This window comes from Saccopteryx bilineata, chromosome 8 (genome assembly GCF_036850765.1).
Source record: "Saccopteryx bilineata isolate mSacBil1 chromosome 8, mSacBil1_pri_phased_curated, whole genome shotgun sequence".
Taxonomy (NCBI): Eukaryota; Metazoa; Chordata; class Mammalia; order Chiroptera; family Emballonuridae; genus Saccopteryx; species Saccopteryx bilineata.
In genome coordinates this window covers 97998123-98022639 of record NC_089497.1, presented here as the reverse complement: position 1 = coordinate 98022639, position 24517 = coordinate 97998123, and the positions used below count along the sequence as shown (strand labels likewise).

General features: G+C 41.3%; 1 protein-coding gene across 1 annotated transcript in view; it reads left to right on the top strand.

Moving 5' to 3' along the window:
- The first annotated feature begins 4285 nt into the window (after positions 1-4285).
- PPM1L (protein phosphatase, Mg2+/Mn2+ dependent 1L) overlaps positions 4286-24517 on the top strand; it is a 373638-nt gene continuing 353406 nt past the window's right edge. The window contains exon 1 of the mRNA XM_066241403.1: positions 4286-9556. Within this exon, the coding sequence (XP_066097500.1) occupies positions 9158-9556 (399 nt within the window). The 5' untranslated portion in view covers positions 4286-9157. The remainder of the gene's footprint in view (positions 9557-24517) is intronic.

The following is a 24517-nucleotide window of genomic DNA, read 5'->3' as shown; positions in this document are numbered from 1 at the left end:
GTCTCTGAGTACTTTTTCTGTCTTGTAGTCAGCATTATTAGATATGAGTATTGCTACGCCTGCTTTTTTTTGGGTGTTGTTTGCTTGGAGTATTGTTTTCCAGCCTTTCACTTTGAATTTGTTTTTATCCTTGTTGCTTAGATGTGTTTCTTGTAGGCAGCATATAGTTGGATTTTCTTTTTTAATTCATTCTGCTACTCTGTGTCTTTTTATTGGTAAGTTTAATCCATTTACATTTAGTGTAATTATTGACACTTGTGGGTTCCCTACTGCCATTTTATAAATTGCTTTCTGTTAGTTTTGTATCTAGTTTGATTCTTCTCTTTTGTTTTTCTATCATTTGTTTTTTTTTGTTTGTGTTCCATACTTCTTTCCTCTGTTGCTACCTTTTTTAAGTCAAGTGTTTTTGTGGTGGTTTTTCTAAGGGTGGTTACCATTAAGTAATGAAAAGGGTACCTACCATATTCATTGTAGTACCCTATCTTATAAGTATTTCTGCACTTCATCATCCTTTGCTACTGTTAATCTCCATCCTCTCCCCCCTTTTTTTCCTTTGTTGTCACAGTTTAAGTTTGGTTTTATTGTGTTCTTGGTGGAGCTGTTACTTGTGGTGTTGTTTTCTTTTGTTCTTTGAATCTGGTTGGAAAACCCCCCTTAGTATTTCCTGGAGTGGGGGCTTTCTGTTGATAAATTCTCTCATCTTTTCTGTATTTGTGAATGTTTTTATATCTCCTTCATACTTGAAGGATAGCTTTGATGGGTATAGTATTCTTGGCTGAAAGTTCCTCTCTTTCAGGGCTTTACATATTGGGGTCCACTCTCTTCTAGCTTGTAGAGTTTCTGCTGAGAAATCTGATGATAATCTAATAGGCCTTCCTTTATATGTTGTACTCTTCTTTTCCCTGGCTGCCTTGAGAATTTTTTCTTTGTCATTGGTTTGTGTCATCTTTATTATGATGTGCCTTGGAGTGGGTTTGTTGGGGTTAAGAAAACTTGGTGTTCTGTTTGCTTCTTGAATTTGAGGCTTTAGTTCCTTCCACAGGCTTGGGAAGTTCTCATCTATTATTTGTTTGAGTATATTCTCCATTCCATTTTCTTTCTCTTCTCCCTCTGATATACCTATTATTCTTATGTTATTCTTTCTGATGGAGTCAGACAATTCCTGTAGGGCTTTCTCATTTTTTATTATTTTTGAGTCTCTTTCTTCTTCTCTCTGTTGTGCCTCAAGTTGTTTGTCTTCTATTTCACTAATCCTATCTTCAATCTGGGCTGTTCTGTTAGCTAAGCTTGTTACCTTGTTTTTCAGCTCGTGAATTGAGTTTTTCATTTCTGTTTGATTTGTTTTAATAGTTTCAATTTCCTTGGTAATATATTCTTTGTGTTCATTGAGTTGTTTTCTGATCTCCCTATATTGCCTTTCTGTGTTTTCTTGTATATCTCTGAGTATTTTTAAGATTTCTATTTTAAATTCTCTGTCATTTAGCTCCAAGGCTTCCAATATGTTAAGTCTTTTCTCCATAGATTTTTCCACATCTATTTGTGTTACCTCTCTTTCTTTTGTATCCATAATATTCGATTTCCTCTTTCTTATCGGCATCTGAGGGTGGTCTTATTGATAGCACTAATTAGAATTAATAAAGAGTAAAAAGAAAAAAAAAAGGGTAAAACACCCCACAAAAAAAAACAGTAATAATTTATTATTTCCCCCTTTTTCTCTCTTCTCTTTCCCTCCTCTCCCCTCCTCAGGGAAATATCGTGCCTATAATGGAGGGCCTGATTTGGGGTGAAGAGTTTAAGGGGCAAAAAAAAGGGGGTAGGGACCTACTAAATGCAAAAAAAAAAAAAAAAAAAAAGGAAGAAAATCTTAGACAAGCATAAGATGATTTGCTTGTAAGTGATGGTCAACTAAGAGATATAATGAGAGGGATAAGAGGGAATCAGAAAAAAGTACCAAAAAAGAATAATAAAGAAGAAAAAATAAAAATAATAAGTAAAAATCTGTTGTATTAAGTGGAGCGAAGACTAAGTACAATGGAGACCTTGGGTTGGGAGGACCCAAAATGCCACAAAAATAAACAAACAAGAGAAAAATAAAAATAAAAACAAAAGCAAAAAAGAGAAATAAAGCCAAAAAAAAAGCCTTGAGTCCCAAATTAACTAATTTGTTTGTGATTGAGGATTATATGGGAGGAAAGTAAAATGAGAAAAGAAAAAACGAATAGAAAGGAAAAAATAAGAAAAAGAGAAAAACGAAGGAAGAAATAAATAGGAGGAGAAAAAAACAAAATAAAGCAAGACAAAAAAAAAACCAAAAAAAAACAAAAGAGGAGAGAGTGAGAGTTAAGTGTTTTGGAGTATAACCTTAAAGGAGGGTGAGGATGAAGAAGAAAAATAAAATGCAACACTCATGGGTAGTGTAGTTCAAGAAAGGGGAAGCATAAGATGGGCAGAGAATAGAAGGACCGAGGTGGAGGAAATAAAGGCAAAAAGATAGAAGAAAGAAACAACAACAACAAAAAATTAGTGGATCAAGTTGTAAAGTCTGTGGGTTTTTCTTGATTTTGAGAGGTTAACTTCTTCCTTTTTCTTTTCTCTCCCTCTTCCTAGTAGGTGACTCTGTACCCCAGGTTCTGCCCCTGTGTCACTCTTAGGTAGGGATTTGCAGTTGATGGGATTCTATGGCAATGTCATATAATTGGCTTTAGTCTTGCTGGTAGTCAAGGCTTGTTGGCGTTTGCAGGGTCCAACGATGAGAGAGTTTGCTTTCCTGGATTCTCTCTCCTAGTCCCCCCTTTCTGAATTAGCAGCCTGGTGATCCAGCTATAAGGCTGCAACTGCTTCTGCCTGGGGAGTAAGAGGCTCAAAGAGCTGGGAAATCCCCACTCTATCCCCACTCAGTGCAAGGCTTTGGGAAAGGCTCTGAGAGTCAGGGCCTCCAGTGTAATCAGGCGGGGGTGGGAGTCAATTGTTGTCAACGTGACTGTTCAGCGCCTATCATTTAGTTGGACCTCTCAACCCAGGCTTTCCACACTTTGTAGCCTGTTTTTGCAGGGAAGAAGAGGCACTAGTCTCTGCTTACGACTAGTGTAGTATAGACCTTATTATCTGCCAAGTCCTTCTTGTTAGCGTTTATCCCTGAATATGGAGGCTCTATCAATCAGAAGTTGCCCCCGCCCCTTTAGCGAGAGGCACTAAAAAATATCACGCCTCTTGTCTTGGATCGCTGAACTGAGAGAGATCTTATCAATTAGAACCGAGGGTGCGCAGATTTTATGGGTTAAGCTAATTTCAGTGATTGGGTCGCAGCTGTGCTTCCGAAGGTATTTTAGGCTGCCTGCGCGTGCCCCTCCCCCAACGCTTGATTGTTAGCTTGAATGGCTGGGTGAGGTGCCCCGCCCACAGAGAGAATCTCCCAAGCCTCTCCCGCTCGCCCGCTGCTGGCGGCTGGACCGCACCAGGTGCAGGATAATGGAGCCCCCTGGGTGTGCGGGCCAGCAGGGCGCCCTGGGCGCGTGGAATGCCCAAGGCACGCGCGGGAATGGGGCGCTCTGGGCACCGGTGGCCGGCGACCCCCACTCGCAGTGTGCGGGCCGCTGGGAACGTCAGCGGTGCTCAACCGGACCGGGCGCGCGCGTGGCTGCTCGCAGCGGCTCGCGGCGGCTCGCGGTTCCCAAGTATATGGGCTGACTCACCGCAGGCGCACTCCCTCGCGGCTTGAATGAGCGTCCCTGCTGTAGCTTCCTCCACACCCTTGTCTCTCAGATTCAAGTGGTAAGTCCTTTTGCTTTCAGTTTGTGTGGATCTCCGGAATGCTCCGAGGATAAATTTTTCTGTTTCTAGTTGATAAATTTGTTGTGATTTAGGGGAGAGCTGTCGGACGCGCTTCTCACGGCGCCATTTCCGTGACCACACTCTCTGAATCTAATTCTTTAATAAATAATAGGTTTCAGTGCTATTGTGGGTCATTTATTTATTTATTTATTTATTTATGACAGAGACAGAGAGAGGGACAGATATGAACAGACAAGACAGGAAGGGTGATAAGCATTAATTCTTCATTGCAGCACTTTAGTTGTTCATCGATTGCTTTCTGCTATGTGCCTTGACCAGCAGTGCAAGTGACCTCTTGCTCAAGCCAGTGATCTTTGGGCTCAAGACAGCGACCATGGGGTCATGTTTATGATTCCGCACTCAAGCTGGTGAGCCTACAACCTCAGAGTTTTGATCCTCCGCATCCCAGTTTGATGCTCTATCCATTGCACCACCACCTGGTCAGGCAAAGAGCTTTGATTATACTTTGGGAGTATAAATGGGAACAGTGTATTTTCAAAAACCATTTGGCCCTAAATTGTAAAGTTAAATATTTTATTCCCAACAATCCAGTAATTTCACTCCTAGATATATACTCTAGAGAAACTTTTGCATAAATACACCAAGAGATAGTACAAAAATAATTTATGAAATTATTTATAATAGCAAAAAAACCTGGCTTAACTGTCCACAGAAGGAAGATGAACACATACATACATTATAGACCAGTGATACAGTCAAATACTATATAGCAGTGAAAAGGATTGAATTATATGTAACAAGATAGAAAGGTCTAGAAATATTTCACAATATAATATTGAGTGAAAAAACAAGTACCAGAGGACTATATATAGTAAGATGCCTTTTTTATAAAGCACAAAACTAAAAAATATATCACCTAGTGATGTACACATACGATGACATTCTTTTTTAAAGACAAGGGAAAGAGAAAACACAAAATTGGGGATAGCTATGGAGAACAGGTAGGAAGACAGGATAGAAAAAGAATTCCTAGGCTGGAATGAAATTAGTCACAGTCCACTTTTTAGTTTGGATGGTGGGATCCTGAGTGTAGTACTTAGGGTTGCTGTGCTTCCTAAAATACTTTGATATACTCTTTTGTATGTATAGTTTAAAAGGCTATATATCTATAAGGTATATATCTATAGAATATTAGTGAAAGTTATACTCAATACTTAGTACATTTTTATATGTAGATAGCAGGAACAATTTAAGAATGCAAATCAAACTGATAATTGGTAAATTTAAAAATGTGCAGAGAATTTCTATATGTATAAAATATACATTTAAAATTTATTTCAGGGAATTTTAATTACATTCATCATTAGAGGCTCAGCTGATAAATCATATTACATTTGATTTTTACAACTTTGTAATAAGTGATAAATCCAAAAAGAAATGAGGACTTCATGGAACATCATACTTGAAAATAGATTTGTTATCAAACTCTGTTTTAAAGATTTCTTAAAACTAAAAGCTACAATTCTGAAAGTTTCTTGTGAGAATTTATTATATTTAAAAGCTATAGTTTATGTTCTTTATAAACTTGAAAGGCTGACATGAGTTAATTGCATAATTGAAAATTATAATTACTTGGTAACTATCACTATTATATTATATTTCATAAAAACCAAGGATTGCAATTAGCTCTCTTTTCATTACCATGTCATTAGTAAAAGGTAAAGCACTTGGATAAAATACATTCTATGGTACTCTTTTTCTCAGCTGAGAAATTCAGATAGTATTTTACTTTAGCATCAAATCATTTAGGCTTTTATGTAGACATGAAGGCCAGTTAACTTGCTTCTGCCCCACAAATATTCTCAATGGGTGAGATAAATATTCATAATGTTTGTCTCAAAGGCTAAAATTAGAATTGTGGAATAAGAACCTGTGTATTCTTTTTGAGATTTCTGTAACAGAGATCTACTAAAATGTTATTAGAGAAGTATAAAAGTCAGACTAATCATCTTAGTATCAGCAATCAATGAATGTTAGAATACTAAATCGGTGATCAGAACTGAGCTTGAGTTCCCTTCTTATTTGCTAAATTGTGATATTATATTTTTATTAAAGATTTTTATTTATTCATTTTAGAGAGAGAGAGAGAGGGGAGGAGCAGGAAGCATCAACTCCCATATGTGCCTTGACCAGGCAAGCCCAGGGTTTTGAACCAGCGACCTCAGCGTTCCAGGTCGATGCTTTAGCCACTGCACCACCACAGGTCAGGCTGAATTGTGATATTATTTTAACATCTTTGTGCCTCACTATCCCCACATTTATAAACAGAGATAATAGCTCCTCTATCCTTCTCATAGGCTTGTTATTTATGAGAATAGAAATAAGATGATATACATGAAAAACTTTTATAATTTCAAGGAATATGCAAAATTAGTTTGTCACCAGAGTAAGGTCTTTTTTTTTATACTTCAAATATATTAAAAATTCACAGTAAACTATATCAAAAAAGTTTATTAGGTCTTTAAAAATTACTACGTAAATTACATGAATTTCTTAATAGAAATAAGAAAATACCTGTAGGGTCTGCTTTTCATACAAATGAACTACTTAGACATAAATTTCAAAAAATATCTCCACAGAATCCTTCCATTATTTAGGTTAATCATGTCAAGCCCTCCTTTTGCTATTTAACCTCCAGAGAGACCAGTGTGATCTTTACTCTTCTTTATTTAGGTATTGTGAAGACAGAAATCATGCCTCTTGTAAGAATCTGTTACTGTCATCAATACAGTAATGTTGTAGACAGGCTGGATGGGCCCCTACATTTGGAATTATACTTCTATTCCAGGGCCTAGTTTCACTTGTAGTTCTGGGATTTTGATCAAGTTATCTGAAAGTTGCTTTTGCTGTAGAGAAACAGATTCATATACAGAGAGGCTGACAATGCACCCAAAAGTCATTTGCTAACTTACAGTAAGAAATATTGTAAACTCACCCTCATAGTAACACTAATGCATTACCCTTGTTGTTTTAGTTCCTAAAGGTTTGTGGACCTAATATCTCATTTTTAAACCTCATGTCTTAAGAGTTTTGAACAGAATGACCTAATTTATTTCCAAACTGGTTCTCTGTTTGACAGGTGCAAAATAGCAAAAGGGCAAAGCAGAACAGGAGACCATATTTTAGTTGTCAAATATAATATTATTAGCAGTTCTTCATATTTCCTTCCTGTTTTTTCTTTGCATGTTTATATAATTGAGATCATATGATATATACCATTTAAGTGTCAAAGTTTTCATTTTTTTCTGGTTATGATAGCAATCTGTGCCTTTGTAAAAACTTTGCAAAAGTTGTAGTAAACAGACAAAAGTCCAAAGCAGGAATCACATATAATTTACTACTGTAGTTAACCACCATGAACACTTTGGTGTATTTTCTTCCAGTATTTTACTCCTTTTTAATTTTTTGAAAACGTAGTCGGGATCATACCAAGTCAGGAAGGAGTGCTTGGGCAGCCTCTATTCTCCAGTCGCGGACCGGAAGCTAAAGATCAGCACTCTTCTTTCTGGACAGGGGTAGTGAGAGTGAATATTTTCCTCTGAAGCTCTCTTGCTTCCTTATTGTAAGCAGATTTGTACATTGTTCTTTTCTTTCCCTGACTTCTTCGAGGCAACTGACACCTGCCTCTATTTCAACAGGTTATCCTGATGGCTTCCGAAAACCCACACTCTTCTCTTCTGCTGTTTACTTCTGCTTATAGAAAGATTCCCGCCCCCATTTCACCTTCTGAGAAGACTGAGGAAGTGGTAGGAGGCCGCTGGTTCGGAGCTGCAGGGGAAACCTCAAACTGGAGCAGCACAGCCAGTGAGCCCTTGCCCCGCGCAGGGTCGGGGTGCTGCAGGGCTCCCCTAGGTCTTTCTGCGGAAGGGCTGTGACTAAGGGAGACCTTCGTGGCCAACCTGCTGCTCCAGGGACGCAGGCCGCTCGCAGGGAGGCCAGCGCACCTTCGCCCCTGCCAAGGTCATTGTCAGGGCGCATTTCCTTTGTGACTCCGAGTCTTCACATCCTGCTGCTGTCGGGAGGGTCTCTTCTCGTCGCGCGGAGGCCGCAGGCTGCGTTTCGCCTCTCGGGAGATCTGGGCAGCTGTCTGGTCGCCTCCGCCCCGCTCTGCGAGCTGAGCCGGGAGAAGTGCGTCCCTTCTCGCTCGCCTTAAGCCCGGCGAGGGGGGACCGCACTATTGTGCTGCCTGAGGAGGGGGGTAACGCTCGCGCGCGGCTCTTTGCTCTCCAGCCGGCAGCAGCGGCTCCCGGGAAAACAACGTTCAGTCGACTAGAGTCGGGGTTACATTGTGCTAGGAGCCCGCACGGGGGGAAGAGCGGCCATCCGCTGGAGCTGGGCAGCGAGGCTTCCCCTTTCTTCCCCTTTCTCCCCCTCTGTTCGCCTGGACCGCCCGGGGTTGCAAGAGCGCCTGCAGCAGCCAGGCTCCTTCAGCCTTTGACAGGTCGGCCCCGCAGCTCGCGGCCTGGAGGCCCTGCTCCGGAGGCGGGGCGTGGCGTGGCGTGGCGTGGCGGGACGTGTGCGGTGGGGCGGGGCGCGCGGGAGCCGTGGGGCCGGGAGCGAGCCAGCTGAGCGGCAGGAGCCAGGACGGGAGGGGCCGGAAAAAGGCAGACGGATCCCCGCCAGCTGCCTGCCCGCGGCTCAGCGCCAATCGTGCCGCGTCGCGGGCTTTGCCGTCCCCACCTCTGCCCAAGCCGCCGCAAAACTTTTATTCTTTCGGGCTACCCGAGTGTCTGAAGGAAACTGAGCACTCGGCTGGCTCTCCGCTCCCCGCAGCGGCGGCAACCGAGGGAACCCGCACTCCTCGCCCGCCAAGCTCTCGCGTCCCGCACCCCCTCACCCTGCTGGTTGCTGCCAGGAGCGGAGAGGGTACTGCCGAGCGGTAGTGCAGGCTCCGCGCCCTGCGCTCTCCCGCCTACCGCGGCAGACCCGCCCGACGCAACTTGAACTTGATACTTCTCGCCTAACCCAGCGCCAGCGCCTGCTGCCGCCACTGCCACGGTCTCGGCCGCCGCCGCCTCACAAAGGTGCGCAGGGAGCGGAGGCGGAGCCGGCGGCCCGCACAGTCGCGGGTGTGCAGGGCGCGGGCCTCGGTGTCGCGGAGGCCAGAGACAAAGGGAAACTGCCTCTGTTCGCCGGGAGGATCGGAGCTTTGTGAAAGACTTCCTCCCGCCCGGCTCCGCGGTCCTCCTTCCCGCACCCTCGGCTGCTGCTGTGCTTCCCTCCCCGCGGACCGCGCGGTGCCGCGGACCCGGCAAGCCTTTGGGGCGCGCGTCGCTGCTGGTGGTTGGAGCTCTAGCGGTAATAAATGATAGAGGATACAATGACTTTGCTGTCTCTGCTGGGTCGCATCATGCGCTACTTCTTGCTGAGACCCGAGACGCTCTTCCTGTTGTGCATCAGCTTGGCGCTGTGGAGTTACTTCTTCCACACCGACGAGGTGAAGACCATCGTCAAGTCCAGCCGCGACGCCGTGAAGATGGTGAAAGGCAAGGTCGCCGAGATCATGCAGAACGATCGGCTCCGGGGGCTAGACGTCCTGGAGGCCGAGTTTTCCAAGACCTGGGAGTTCAAGAGCCACAACGTGGCAGTGTATTCCATCCAGGGCCGGAGAGACCATATGGAGGACCGATTCGAGGTTCTTACGGACCTAGCCAATAAAACGCACCCATCCATCTTCGGGATCTTCGACGGGCACGGAGGCGAGGTAAGATTTCTCTGGGGCTAGAGGTAAGATGTATGTGGGGGTGTGCGAGCAAACAACAGGCGTTGTGTACACCGTGCGTGGGCGCTTTAGGACTTGGGTGCGAGGGGCGTGGTGATGACCTGGTGCGGGGCTGGACAAACCACTGGTCTCAAGTTACAAAAACACTGCTGGATCCAGACTTCTTGGTACTGAGGGCTCGTTTGAGGGGAGAGAGGGTCATCCATAGCTTATTTCCTGCTTCATCATTTACGATATTTCTCAAGGCCAGAATCCAGCAAATGACTGTGTTAGTTTTGCGGGGAGATTTCTACAGTGAACTTTGACCCGGGGTCTCAGCGCTCCTGTTCTAGGGTTTGAGTCCAAGATAGGAACAAAGAAGGAAAAAAATATCTTTGCTTCTCATTAGGGAAAAGGACACAAAATGCAGAGCCGAGTCAGTGAGGGCTCAGTGAGGATGAGGGAAGCTGTGACTCCTTCCTATCTCTTTCTCCCTGAGGAGGAATCCGAGGGACAGCCCTGCGCTTCTTGCCAACTCCCATTAACTTTACAAGAGCAATCCGGCTAGTTGACAGCAGCGCCTCGCTAGCTGCCTGCATTTAGCTGGATCGCGGCGCGAGACTCGAGATGCCTCTGGCCTTTGCAGAGATGGCTTTGCCCGCAGAGGCGGAGATGCCTAGATCTCACCCCTGCATCCTGGCTGGAATAGGGCACAGACATCTCTGAAATCCTTTATTTGGGGCTCATGTGATGAGGTTAGAAGGCCAGTTGAGGTCCCTCTTCCTCATTTCTGCGGTACCCAGATTGCGCGCTGGGGCTCAGATTTCCTGGAGGTCTAGGCAAGAATTGGCTCTGAATCTTGGGCATCTGTCCAGGAGAAGTGAGTGGCAAATGTGGATCCAAAGAGCTGGATCTCAATTTGGCAGTTTACAATCGAATTTCATTATAGCATCTTTCTTTTGCTCTTTCTCTCTCTCCTTGGCAGCATACCTTCTTACTTATATCATCCCTGCCTCCTTCCCCACTCTTATTATCATTCCTCCTTCCCTTCCAATCCCATGCTCCCATTCAACTTTTCCTCAGCTCTCTCTTTGGTCCTTTTCATCTCTGGGTGAGCTGTAGGGGATGTCATTCGCTTTCAGTCGTTGCCTGTTATTTGGCATTTGTTTTGGATGGCTACTGAGAAAGCTTTCAATTAGTTATCTTATTTGCATTCTGTCTGTGATAAAAAGTTACTTCATCTACCAGTCTGCTAATCAAGATACTGTATCTACCTGGCTGGTAGAAACCAACTTTGCCAGGAACGACAAACTTAGTTCGAAAATTTATTTGGTAGAACTGAAATCAGTTTTTGCAATTTCCTATTCGCCCCAGGAAATAGGGCGAATGTTTCCATGTTATGCCTTTCTAAAGGAAGTTTTCTCACTGGTTGTAAATTCATAGTATGGGTTCCTTTCCCCCGTGGTCACAGGGTAGGTGAAAGATGTGAAGTTAATTGGGGGAAGAGATGCATTGTACTTAGCTGAAAACATACCTGAATGACACAGTTGCCATATAAGAACTGATTTGTTTCCTTGCCTTAAGTCAGAATGTTTATATTTTTGTCACTTAATAAAGCTTATATTTATTAAACATTTCTGTATTAAAGTTGTTGGCAGATGATAATCTGCTCCTGGTCTTAGAAAGCACAACTTTATTTTTAATTTAGAGGTCTGGATGTAAATGTTGTGAAACTTTGGCTTATGATTGTCTGGTGTGCTGTATTGTCATGTTTTATTCTGCGTGTGTAAGTGAATGGGTATTTTAAATTTTCTTTTAAATTGACATTTTAAAACCTAAAAGTTGCAAACCCAAACAGATTCCAGGTGGAAGAATTTCCAGTACTCTCTTCTGGTAAATGTACCACCCAGAAAAGAGACTAAATGCATGCTTTTATTTAACCAGAAGTATTTTACATGTACAGGGATTTTCATTTAATTTTTAAATAATAGAGGAGAAGATGAATATTGTTAGCAAAACTATGAAATGCTTTTTATTGTGCTTTACATGAAAAAACCTGCTGTTTGTAAAATAGTGTTATTGATACTCTCTTCATCTGTAACTCCCTACTATATAGAAGCCAGTTCATCATTTTGGCTTTGTTTTGGGCAAAATAAGGACTTATAAAAAGGAAAGCTTAATATTGAATTCTTTAATTCAAAAAAAATCCTACCATCTAATCTCGTCTTTTATGTTGTGTAGCTCCTTTAACATTCACCAGAGGAGGGTGCCACTGTTTGATTTTGGTAGAGATGATGGTTTTTCTTCTTTCAGAAAACAGAAAGCTTTTTCTGAACTCTATTATTTATATATATGCTGTCCGTAGAGTGCTACAGAAGAAAACTGAGGAGTTTAATTTTATTTCTTGTAATTTAAACTAATAAGATAGCACATTAAAAAAACAGAAACAAAAACAAAAGCAGGGCCCATCTACAATGGTAGTGCTTTTAGATCCAGGGACCTAAGCCATCTTGTGTGTCCATTTCATTCCATTTGTAGATGAGATGTTTGTTGATGACTGAAGAAGTTATGGCCTTCCTAAGGCTACATGGCTAGTTGAAGGCCTTCTTCAGTTTGGTGATTTTTTTTTTAGTTTGCATATTTACCTAGAAAGGTAGATAGCACATAGTAATGCAAAAGTGAATGAGACATGACTCATCCTCAAAAAATTTCAGTGTAGTGCCAGAGATAGACCTGCATGCCAAAAACTATGGTCATGGTATGTTTAGAGTGATATGGGAACACTGAGAAAAGGGCATTTAAATCAGAATGGGAGGTGGAAGGCCCAGGAAAGACACCTTGAGGGCATCATTTATTGCAAGGCTAAATGTGTAGGATTTGGCTTGACATCTATCTTTTATTCTCTGCTCTGTGTTATATTAGCTGAGACCTTGGGCAAGTTGCTTCAGTAACTTTATCTGGAAGTTTTTACTCTGAAAAAAAATAATGGTGTATGTAAGCTGTACTCTCATCACTTGCTTTATACCCTCTCTAGAGGAACACCAATAGAGAGAAGGATATGGAAGAAAGCTTAGGGGCCAAGAAGTTTGCAGTGTTAGAGCAACAACATCCGAGAGAGAAATGCCATGAAAGCCACAATAATGAACACTAGGAAGGTGTATGTTGGATATGGATAATTCATTAGGTATCCCCTAAACTCTCTCTTTATTCTACCATCAAGTGAACTATTAAATCAGGATTTCAGGTATCCTTGCATTGGAAAAGCAGCACCCTGGCTTCAGGTGCAAACTTTCTGATTAGTGAAAAGTATTCTCAATGATCAATTAATAAATTAGTATTCTGATTTATACTTCAGCCTCTTATGATTTGGATTAACATGAGTTAGTTCTCTTGAATCTATTCAGCTGTGTATTTTTTACAACGATGTCTTTGGCCTTGTTATGCCAAGGACCAGACTTTGGATGGCTGCAACTTCTAGATCAGTGATAGTCAACCTGGTCCCTACCATCCACTAGTGGATGTTCCAGCTTTCAAGGTGGGCAGTAGCGGAGCAACCAAAGTATAAATAAAAAGATAGATTTAACTATAGTAAGTTGTTTTATAAAGATTTATTCTGCCAAACTTAGCAAAAATCCGACATAAAGTACTTGGTAAGTAATTATTATTATATGCTTTAACTTGCTGTAACTCTGCTTTATAAATTTTATAAAGTAAAGTTACTTCTCTACTTTATAAATCACCATTACTGTGGAACCAGTGGGTGGTAAGAAGATTTTACTGCTAACAGATACAAAAATGGGCCGTAGGTATAAAAAGGTTGACTACCCCTGTTCTAGATGGATGAGATCTTTAAAGAGCCTTGTCTTGATGGTCTTATTGGCCAACTTCCTCTCTTCATGTCCTTAGGCTCTTGAGACAATGGTTGATTCTGTGTGTGTGGATGTGTGTGTCTAAAGCTATGGTGTTGATTGTTTTGCTGTATAACAAGAAAGTAAAACAACAAAGCAAAAAAAAAAAAAGATCAGATTGTATTGATGTGGAAAGTTTATTCTAAAAATTAAAACAATGTTTTTGAAAATTATTGTGCTTATTTGTAATTTTTATCTACAGGAAAAGGTGGCTTTTTGTTTTTTTATTTTTTTTTATATCATTTAAAGAAATATCACCAATTCTTTGAAGCATCTCTGTCAGTGTTCATGGCTGAAACTTATTTAGAAGAACAGATTGTTATGTATTCCATATGCTTATCAGCATTACTGTATTAAAGGTCATATTTTATTGTATCATACAGATGACCACCAGCTTGGCCAATGGTTAAGTTTAGAATTCCACACTTCACATCAGAGAGAGGCTGTACTTCAAATGCTTATCAGGGGCTACAGTAGAGGCTCAGAACGTCTCAGAAGCTCAGAAGAGAAACTGCTAATGAAGGGTTGCCTGAAGGACCTATAGTCTAGTTTTTTAGGTCTGTGCTTGTTAACTTGAGTCATGCTTTTCTTTGAGGATATTGTGAAACCAAAGAAAAATGATATGTACATCAAGTTTTGTTTATCATTTCAAAGATAGGTAAATGCATGAAGCCTCTGGATTTTAGGTTAATCTAGATAGAATAATATCTGTTTCTGATAAATCTAGACGTGCAGGGAGCTGTGTACTTGGACCCCTTGGCCCAATCACCTTTTTCTCCATCATTTGCATATATTGACTTGTGTGCTGTCATTTGCCTGTGAGGGTTGTTATAAAGGATGATCTTCCAAAACTCTCTGACAAACCAACTGCAAGGATGTTGTTGAGGACCTTTTCATTAGGTTATATGTTCTCTTTATGAGGCCCAAGGGGAGAGAGTTCTCTGATAGCTTTTTGTTTTTATATTAAGGATGCCGAATCATTTAACTGGTTGGATCATTTTGTGTTTGTTGGCTGCTAGAAGTGTTAGAACTAAATCTCTGGCCTACCTCTAAGCAAATGTGCAGCATTTTACCGCATGCGTTATTTTGGTATGTAAATTCCACTCCCAGGATAGTTTATCTTACCTACCTTCAGTTTCCCTTTGTCCCATTTCTCTTTTTCTTGTCTTACATATGTCATTATATATTGCTCTGGGTATATGTATTTGTGTAAGTTTCATTGGATCCTTTCTGAAATAAGATATTGTTTTGAATAAATAAATTATGAATGGCACAATGAATGATCTGCTTTTACAGACATTACAGCAGCTGCTAGTAAATGTTGGGCTCCCATATTACTGATATAAAAGAGGCCTGTGGATTTAGTGTGGACAGATGCCTTATGGTTTAAGAGAAAATTCACATTATTTTGGTTTAAAATGTCATATTAACATTTCTGAGAAAAAAGATGGGGGCACTTTTGCCTTAATTACCCACCCTGTCCTGTGCTTATGAACCTCTTTGTAGGTGAATTTAGGGTTCTGACTGCTGACCTTGGTGCATCTTCTGAACAGACTGTTTAGAAATTTAGTTCAGTTAAACCAACATTTCCTGTATATTCTGCCACAGGTGGAAAACACTGTATGCTCTCTATGATACTCAGTGATGAATCAGCGCATTCTCTGCCCTCCAGGAACATTCCATCTACCTGGAGAGATGAGCTTTGTAGAAATATCAGAACAACCAGATGCAGTTGGACCGCCTATAAGAGGTGATGGCCAGGCTCAGGGAGCTTGGGGAGCCTTGGAAATTTTTGAAGAGGAACTGACATTTGATTCTATCTTAGCATTTCAATAGACAGAGATTGGGCAAAGGGAGGATGAAAAGATGACATTATATGTGGAAGAAAAGTGTGAAAATGGTATAGAGGAAGTAAGTAGGCAGGCACAGTTGGAAGAAAGACTGGTAGCCTCATTTGTTTAAAGCAGGCTTTACCCAACTGCTGTCATTCTAGAAGCCCACTTCTAGAATGGGAAACTTGTGTTTTTCCATATTTGATAAGTACCCTCTGTGTTTTGATGTACTTAATATTGTTTATTAGATTGATCATTTTATTTAAGCTTCAGTATATCATTTAAAAAAAAGAACTTTCTATCAGCCCTGTAGTGGAAAATCCATACAATGAAATTCTTGGCCTCCAACTTACTAGAAGCTGTCTCCCTCTTGATGAAATAGAGTGATTCTGAAAAGATTCCTCCCCTAGGCTCTGGTTGCCTTGAGAGTCCCTCTATCTTCCTTCACTTGCCTTTTATGAGCAGAAGGTGACTTTTAAAATGTAATTCTTGGCCATAATTTGAAGTGAGGCAGGCTGCTTGCTCCCTTTGCCGGTGGAAGGTACCTCTAGTGATGTCACTCTTTGATGTACCCAGGTTTGGAACAGCTATCCACTATGACTCGCATGACAGATAAGATTTCATGTGTAATATGTCTCTATGGAGGATCCAAAGTTATAGGCAGTCCCAGTGTTCTTGCAGAAATCCTGTTCCATATTTAATGCTGGTAAATCAGAAGACATTACAGGCATAAACCCGAATTCTTTTTTAACAATTAAAAAAAAATGGGGTCAGAAGTCAAAGCATGTGATGACTTACATTCACACCCCTCCTTTGCTGACAGAATCTCTGTCCCACTACAGAGAATCTTTAATATTTTGGCTCATGAAAGCCTTGACTAGAAGTTAAAATGGCATTAACAGCCACTTACAACAAACCATAATGATTTGTGTTTTTATTTTACTTTAAAGTAACAAAGGCTTGAATTTAGGGAAAGTATATAGGGGGACTATATATTTGTATAATTTCTCTTTATACTGAAGCACTGTTTTATTTTCAGAAGACCAAATAATGTCTTAATGTGAAAATGATTGTTAATTTTAAACAGCAGGATACTATTTTTCTCATTTGTTTATAATACTGGAGTTGGTGTGTTTAGTTTGAGCAGATGCTAGTCTTCTGTTTCCATTCCAGAAGGCTACTTCATACATTATTCTCTTAGTCAACCTTAAATCAAGCCTAAGCTTTGCTGATGGCTACTTATAATCTGTTTTTTTTATATAAATATTTAAAAGCAAAGTTTAAATAAACAAAGGAAGCCATTATTTAAAAATACTTACTAGCACTATAGTACCTTTTATAGCTTTCTTTTATAGTTATAGGCCCTCCCTTGAAAAGTATAAAGCATTTTAAGTAAATATTCATGTAGATAAAAATCATGCATACTGATAAATTGATATCCTTTCTTTTTTTTTTGTATTTTTCTGAAGCTGGAAACGGGGATAGACAGTCAGACAGACTCCCGCATGCACCCGACCCGGATCCACCCAGCATGCCCACTAGGGGCGATGCTCTGCCCACCAGGGGGCGATGCTCTGCCCATCCTGGGCATTGCTGTGTTGCGACCAGAGCCACTCTAGCGCCTGAGGCAGGGGCCACAGAGCCATCCCCAGTGCCCGGGCCATCTTTGCTCCAATGGAGCCTTAGATGCGGGAGGGGAAGAGAGAGACAGAGAGGAAGGAGAGGGGGAGGGGTGGAGAAGCAGATGGGCGCCTCTCCTGTGTGCCCTGGCTGGGAATCGAACCCGGGACTTCCGCACGCCAGGCCGATGCTCTACCACTGAGCCAGCCGGCCAGGGCCGATAGCCTTTCAATAAGGTTGAAATCTATGCCATGTAAAGCTGTATTTAAAAGTGAAGATATAATATTTTACATCTGAAAAAGAAATCTATTGATTTGATTACACAATCTCTCTGGAGAGCTTTCCCCCTCTAACTATTTAGTGAGAATGGGCTTAAGTGTAATGGAACCTTGTCTGCCTCCAACTTTCCTACGATGAGGGAGGGCTTTGGTGGTTGAGTTTGTTAAGAATGAGATGTACCTTTCTCCATTTCTTGAAGACAGGGTGTTCCTGTCTGCTACAGGCCATGGGGTTTCTGGAGGTAGGTTTGGGGCCAGCACATCAAACTGTGCAAGAGGTACATTGTACAATGGTACCAGAGAGAGTGAGGTGCCTTTTTTCTAATGTGTACAGAAGAACTTTCTGCTCCCCAAGCTAGGCAGCTCTAGGTCTATAACCATTTGAAAAAGGTACTTTTCTTTTTTTTTTTTTTTCCATTTTTCTGAAGCTGGAAACGGGGAGAGAGACCGTCAGACAGACTCCTGCATGCGCCCAACCGGGATCCAACCGGCACGCCCACCAGGGGCGACGCTCTGCCCACCAGGGGGCGATGCTCTGCCCATCCTGGGCATCGGCATGTTGCGACCAGAGCCACTCTAGCGCCTGAGGCAGAGGCCACAGAGCCATCCCCAGCGCCCGGGCCATCTTTGCTCCAATGGAGCCTTGGCTGCGGGAGGGAAAGAGAGAGACAGAGAGGAAAGCGCGACGGAGGGGTGGAGGAGCAAATGGGAGCTTCTCCTGTGTGCCCTGGCCAGGAATCGAACCCGGGTCCTCCGCACGCTAGGCCGACGCTCTACCGCTGAGCCAACCAGCCAGGGCAAAGGTACTTTTCTTTAATTTGTACATAGCATTAGGCTTTCTTTCTGAGACTCACATTCTTGATCATACCACTTATCACTGTTACCCTCCTTGTTCTGCTGCTGTGTGAGCAGCTGACAGATAATCAATGTGTCTTAGCTGCTAAACTAACCACCAGTTATCCCTTGCACATCATGTCAGAACACCTTATGACTTCTCTGGAGAAGTGGACTCTTACCTGAATTTGTTTTTCCGTAATAATATTTTGGGTTTTCGCCATTATTATTGTAAAGTATTTTTCCCCGCCGAGGAAGAAGGCATTTTCTGGCCAAAGAAGTCTGTGCTGACACTGTCAGGATTTTAAGGAAATTGAGACATAGGATTTTGGTCATGTTGTTTGTCTTTTCTTCCCTAGAATAATGAAGTGAATTTGCTGTAACAACTGGTTTACATAGGTATGTGGTAAATATGAATGTCTGAGTTTTGGATTAAGAAGTTTTTATTGGGTTGGGGAATAAGTTCGTAGCGTTTTAATATTTTCTTTTAGTTTACAACGATTTGTTTGCTGTTTGGCAAAGGGTAAGTATTCATTCGATAAAACTTTCTGCTCTACAAAACTATGTTAACTGTATTTTTGAGTTATTTAATTTTTTATTAGTTTTGAGGCTTAGAAATGGAATACCCAGGAGGCAAAAATCAACATTTTCGACACCTGCTCTTCATTCAATGGGATTTACCGAAATTTTCACGAAGTGTGGAATAATAAAAGGCTTTATTGAGTACAGAGTGCATCCTGTCCCACGAGGTTCCCTGGTCCTGGAAGTCGCATAGGGTGACCCATGTGGGAGATATATAAAGGGTCCCTAGGGTGGTCGAGCTAATATGAGGTGGTGAAATCTCACTGGCTGATGGAGGTGTTGCTCTTTTAGGGCTCCTGGGAAGTCTCTTTTGGCGCTTGTGAGTGTGGGCGGTTCTAGCCAAAGTTCCTGGGTCTGGGTTCCCCACGTGATTGTCCCCCATTGCTGACCACCCCACAATTATTGTGAATGGAGATTTAATGCCCCATTGTAATAAATCTTAAATATTTCAAATTATATCTTTAATAGGGCAGTTTATATTCAGTAATGCTCTTGGACAGTAAAGGTTTTAATCTAAAACCACTTAAAAATTATTTTTTTAGTTACAGAATTGCCACAGGGCATAAACTGTTTTATTCTGATAAGTATATAGTAAGTACTTTCATTTTTCTTTTAAATTAAATAAATTAACTTTTAATTAAATTAGTCATTGGGCATTTTCTGGCCAAAGAAGTCTGTGCTGACACTGTCAGGATTTTAAGGAAATTGAGACATAGGATTTTGGTCATGTTGTTTGTCTTTTCTTCCCTAGAATAATGAAGTGAATTTGCTGTAACAACTGGTTTACATAGATATGTGGTAAATATGAATGTCTGAGTTTTGGATTAAGAAGTTTTTATCAATACTTCTCTTTTATTTTAACACTTAGATTTTTTTTTTCTGAATTTCTGTTTAGAAAGAAGATAAAATTTCTCTTTAGATAGGATTAAGAGAAATTTTGAATTATCATATAACCTAAATATAGTGCCTAAGGCTTCACAGTCACATGAATAATCTATTTTTAAAGATTTTCATCAAGGAGATTCCACATTGCCCTGGAGAACCTATTTTCTCTGTGATCCTTTCTTTTAGAAAATCCATTTTTATATGACAACTAAGTCCCTTTGGTTTGAGCTTAGTTCTCCTAATTTGGCCTCAACAAACATACATTAGGGTTAGGTTGTTGTCATCTGTGAATCAGCACAATTACAGTAATCAAAAACCTCCTCCCTGCCCTATATAAATAAATACATAGATTTATAAGAGAAGCAGTCATCCAAAAAAAAAAAAAAAAAAAAAATGGAAAAAGGAGATACAAGGTAATTTCTACCAAAGACAGAATAGAGCTAGTTTGGTAATAAAGGAAAACTGTTCCAGTTTTACAGATTGATGAAGTACGTTGTAGCTATACACCCAGATTGTGCATTAATTAGAAGTTTTTGGTTGCAAGTTTCAGAAAACTCAAGAAGCAGCAGCTTAAACACTAGTGACATTATCTAACATAAAAAAAAAATGCCTGGAAGTAGGTGTTTCCAAGGCTGGTGAATTTAAATTTTTTTATTTTTTTAAATTTTTTACAGAGACAGAGAGAGAGTCAGAGTGAGGGATAGACAGAGACAGACAGACAGGAACGGAGAGATGAGAAGCATCAATCATTAGTTTTTTGTTGCGCATTGCGACACCTTAGTTGTTCATTGACTACTTTCTCATACGTGCCTTGACTGTGGGGCTACAGCAGACTGAGTAACCCCTTGCTTGAGCCAGCCACCTTGGGTCCACACTGGTGAGCTTTGCTCAAACCAGATGAGCTCACGCTCAAGCTGGCGAGCTCTGGGTCTCGAACCTGGGTCTTCCGCATCCCAGTCCAACGCTCTATCCACTGCGCCACCGCCTAAGGCTGGTGAATTTAGCAGCTCAATAACTTCATTTTATATAACTACATTCAGAGATATGAGAAATTATTTTTATAGCCTGAGGAAAACTGCCCCAAGCCAGCGTTGCTAGTGTAAGGTATTCTTCCTGCCAAGAAGGAAGGAAGGGGCCAGAGCCACGAAGTGTGGAATAACAAAAGGTTTTATTGAGTACAGAGCACGCATCGTGCTGGGCGAGTTTCCCTGGCCTGGAGGATAGATGGAGGCCAGGGAAGTCGCACAAGGAGAGACCACATGGGCAAATTTAAAGGTTTCCTAGGGTGGTCGAGCTAATATGACATGGTGAAATCTCACTGGCTGGCAGATGGTAGCTGTTTTCCAAAGGGTTCCTGGGAAGTTTCTTTTGGCGTGCTTGGTTGTGGGTGGTCCTAGCCAAAATTCCCAGCCTGAGCTTTCCCCATTATCCATCGACCTTATAGCTAGTAATTCCAGGTCCTGAGTGGGAATGTTGTGGAATTAAGAAAATAGGCTTAGAGAAAAAGAATACGCAGGAGATAGCTTGCATAAAGCAAAACATTCCCCAACCTGCTTTATTATACAGGGCAAAGAGAGGCCATTAGCAAATCAAAGATCATTAAAGCAAAGTCATATTTCCAAGGCATCCCAAGAATTCTCCCAAGTGCCGGGGGTGGGGGGTGGACCCCCACCATACATAACATCTTAACTTCACAATACAAAGGATAAAAAGAAACTTGCCTCCAGTCTTTCTGGGGTACATGGGGGGTAGGACGAGTATAAACAATCCAGTATCATAGCAAAATAGCTTTTAGCAACTTCACAGAACAAGTGAGGTGGGGGGATGGGCAGACCGTCAGCTTACTGTCAGTTCCCCAAACTTCTGTCCCCCAAAAATCTAAACTGCAAAGTCCCTGTTGGATTTCAGTCCCCAACAGAAAACCTTCCTAGAAACTACCCCTTACATCTCCTAGGCCAAAATTATGTCCATGCCTAAACCAGTGACTTGGCCATGGGCATACTATCATCATGATGAACTCTGACCTGACTTCTCACAAAAATTAGGAGATCAGGGAACGTGCAGATACTCCAGTACTTTAAGCGTTTTGTTTTTTTTTTTTTTAATATACATCGCAGCAATGAGTCCTATTCACTTTTACACTTTTTTTAAAATTAATTAATTATTTTTTATAGAGACAGAGAGTGAGTCAGAGAGAGGGGAATAGTCAGGAACGGAGAGAGATGAGAAGCATCAATCATTAGTTTTTCATTGCGCGTTGCAACACCTTAGTTGTTCATTGATTGCTTTCTCACATGTGCCTTGACCACGGGCCTTCAGCAGACCGAGCAACCCCTTGCTGGAGCCAGCAACCTTGGGTCCAAGCTGGTGAGCCTTGCTCAAACCAGATGAGCCCACGCTCAAGCTGGCGACCTTGGGGTCTCGAACCTGGGTCCTTCCGCATCCCAGTCTGATGCTCTATCCACTGCACTACCGCCTGGTCAGGCCACTTTCAGCGTTTCGTATAGTGCATTTTCACCAATGAAATAAAAGTTGTTTTAAATAAAAAAACAAAACAAAACAAAAAAAGTTGTTTTTGCATCTCATTTACATAATCAGACAAATTTATTTGACTTGTTGATTGCTTTTCTGATGTTCTTGTTTAATTAAAAAAAATCAAATGCTTCTTTTTATAATTGCTTTATACTCATTTTGAAATATCCCCTAATGTGTGTGAGCAGTATAATTTACTTAGGGTTTGGGGAGGAGCCCAGCCTCCACTAGAGATCAGGAAGACCTAGGAAAGTGAACAAAACTAGAGTTTTGTTAGTTAGGAAGAGGGGGAAATGAGAATGGTTGTGGGTGGGTCACATAGGCGGGAATGGGGTTCAGAGATGGTGGTCTAGAATATTTTTTGTCTGTACATTAGCAAACTCATCAGACAGTGTTGCTATAAAAGTATATAACACCGACATAGGGGAAAATTAATTTTAGAAGGCTATTAAAAAGGGTTAACTCATCTTATTTTTGTATTGGCCTGTGGGTGACTTTGCCAGGGAGCTGAGATGTAAATTTGGTATCTTAGGGTTCCACCAAGTCTTAAGAAGTGATTAGTAGGTAGTTTTGTAACTCAGGTTTCTTTCTGTTCTGTGTAAACTGACAAGGAATGGCCTGAGTGTTTGGAAATCAAAAAGGTTTTTGTTTTTCTTATAATACATGACTGACTGTTCAATATGATTAATGTTACTTATGAATGTGAGAGTTGTAAGGTCAGTGGATAATGGGGGATGGTCACGTGGGGAACTCAGGCCCGTGAACTTTGGCTAGGACCGCCCACAACCAAGCGCACCAAAGGAGGCTTCACAGGAACAGTTTGGAAAAAAGCGACTGTCTGGCAGCCAGTGAGATTTCACTACGTCATGTTAGCCCGACTTCCCTAGAGGGACCCCTTTAAATATCTTCCACGCGGTTTAATCCGTGCGACTTCCCTGGCCTCCATCTCCTCCATCTTTCTTTCCTCGGGGCCAGGGAACCTCGCTGGGCTGGAAGCGTGCTCTGTACTCAATAAAGCCTTTTATTATTCCACACTTCGTGGCTCTGGCCCCTTCCTTCTCAGTGGGGAAAAATACCTTACAAGAGTGTCACAGCAGTTTTTTTGTTGGCTCTCCATTTCTATTCTCTTCCTGTTTTAGACAATGAATTTGTTGGTAAAATTCAGTAGGATTTTTGTCCCTTAATTATTAAATATCATAAGTTTTATTATTTTGTTATAGGACATTTGACTGTACTTCAGGCCAAGGAGAAGAGATTTTAGAGGGGGACAACCTGACACAGTGGCCACACTGAGAGGGGTGGGTGGTCATCTCAGACTTTTCGTAGGACAAGTAAATGCACCTGGAGTAAATTCAGTTTATGAGGTGAAGTACTTATCCTACTGCTGCTGTTAATTTATAAATTGAGAATAATGAAGGCATCTTTTTATTATGTTTTCCTGACTGATTATTGCCAGTCTATACAAGTGCTAACTGATTTAACTTTTCAGTTAGTTTTAGTAGCTTTTCTAGTGATTCATTCTCTCTTGCCTTATTTTTTTTAAAGATATGCAATCATTAAAAATTAGTTAATTATTATTTCCTTTCTTTTTTTTTTTTGAGCTCTTAATAATTTTATTTTTAATGGGATGACATCAATAAATCAGGATACATATATTCAAAGATAACAACTCCAGGTTATCTTGTTGTTCACTTATGTTGCATACCCATCACCCAAAGTCAGATTGTCCTCTGTCACCTTCTATCTAGTTTTCTTTGTGCCTCTCCCCCTCCCCCTTTCCCTCTCCCCCCCCCCCCCCCCCCGTAACCACCACACTCTTATTAATGTCTCTTAGTTTCACTTTTATGTCCCACCTACGTATGGAATAATGCAGTTCCTGGTTTTTTCTGATTTACCCATTTCACTTCGTATAATGTTATCAAGATCCCACCATTTTGCTGTAAATGATCCGATATCATCATTTCTTATGGCTGAGTAGTATTCCATAGTGTATATGTGCCATATCTTCTTTATCCAGTCATCTATTGATGGGCTTTTTGGTTGTTTCCATGTCCTGGCCACTGTGAACAATGCTGCAATGAACATGGGGCTGCATGTGTCTTTACGTATCAATGTTTCTGAGTTTTTGGGGTATATACCCAGTAGAGGGATTGCTGGGTCATAAGGTAATTCTATTTTCAGTTTTTTGAGGAACCACCATACTTTCTTCCACAATGGTTGTACTACTTTACATTCCCACCAACAGTGTATGAGGGTCCCTTTTTCTCCACAGCCTCTCCAACATTTGTTATTACCTGTCTTGTTAATAATAGCTAATGTAACAGGTGTGAGGTGGTATCTCATTACAGTTTTGATTTGCATTTCTCTAATAACTAACGAAGATGAGCATCTTTTCATATGTCTGTTGGCCATTTGTATTTCTTCCTGGGAGAAGTGTCTGTTCATGTCCTCTTCCCATTTTTTTATTGGATTGTTTGTTTGTTGTTGAGTTTT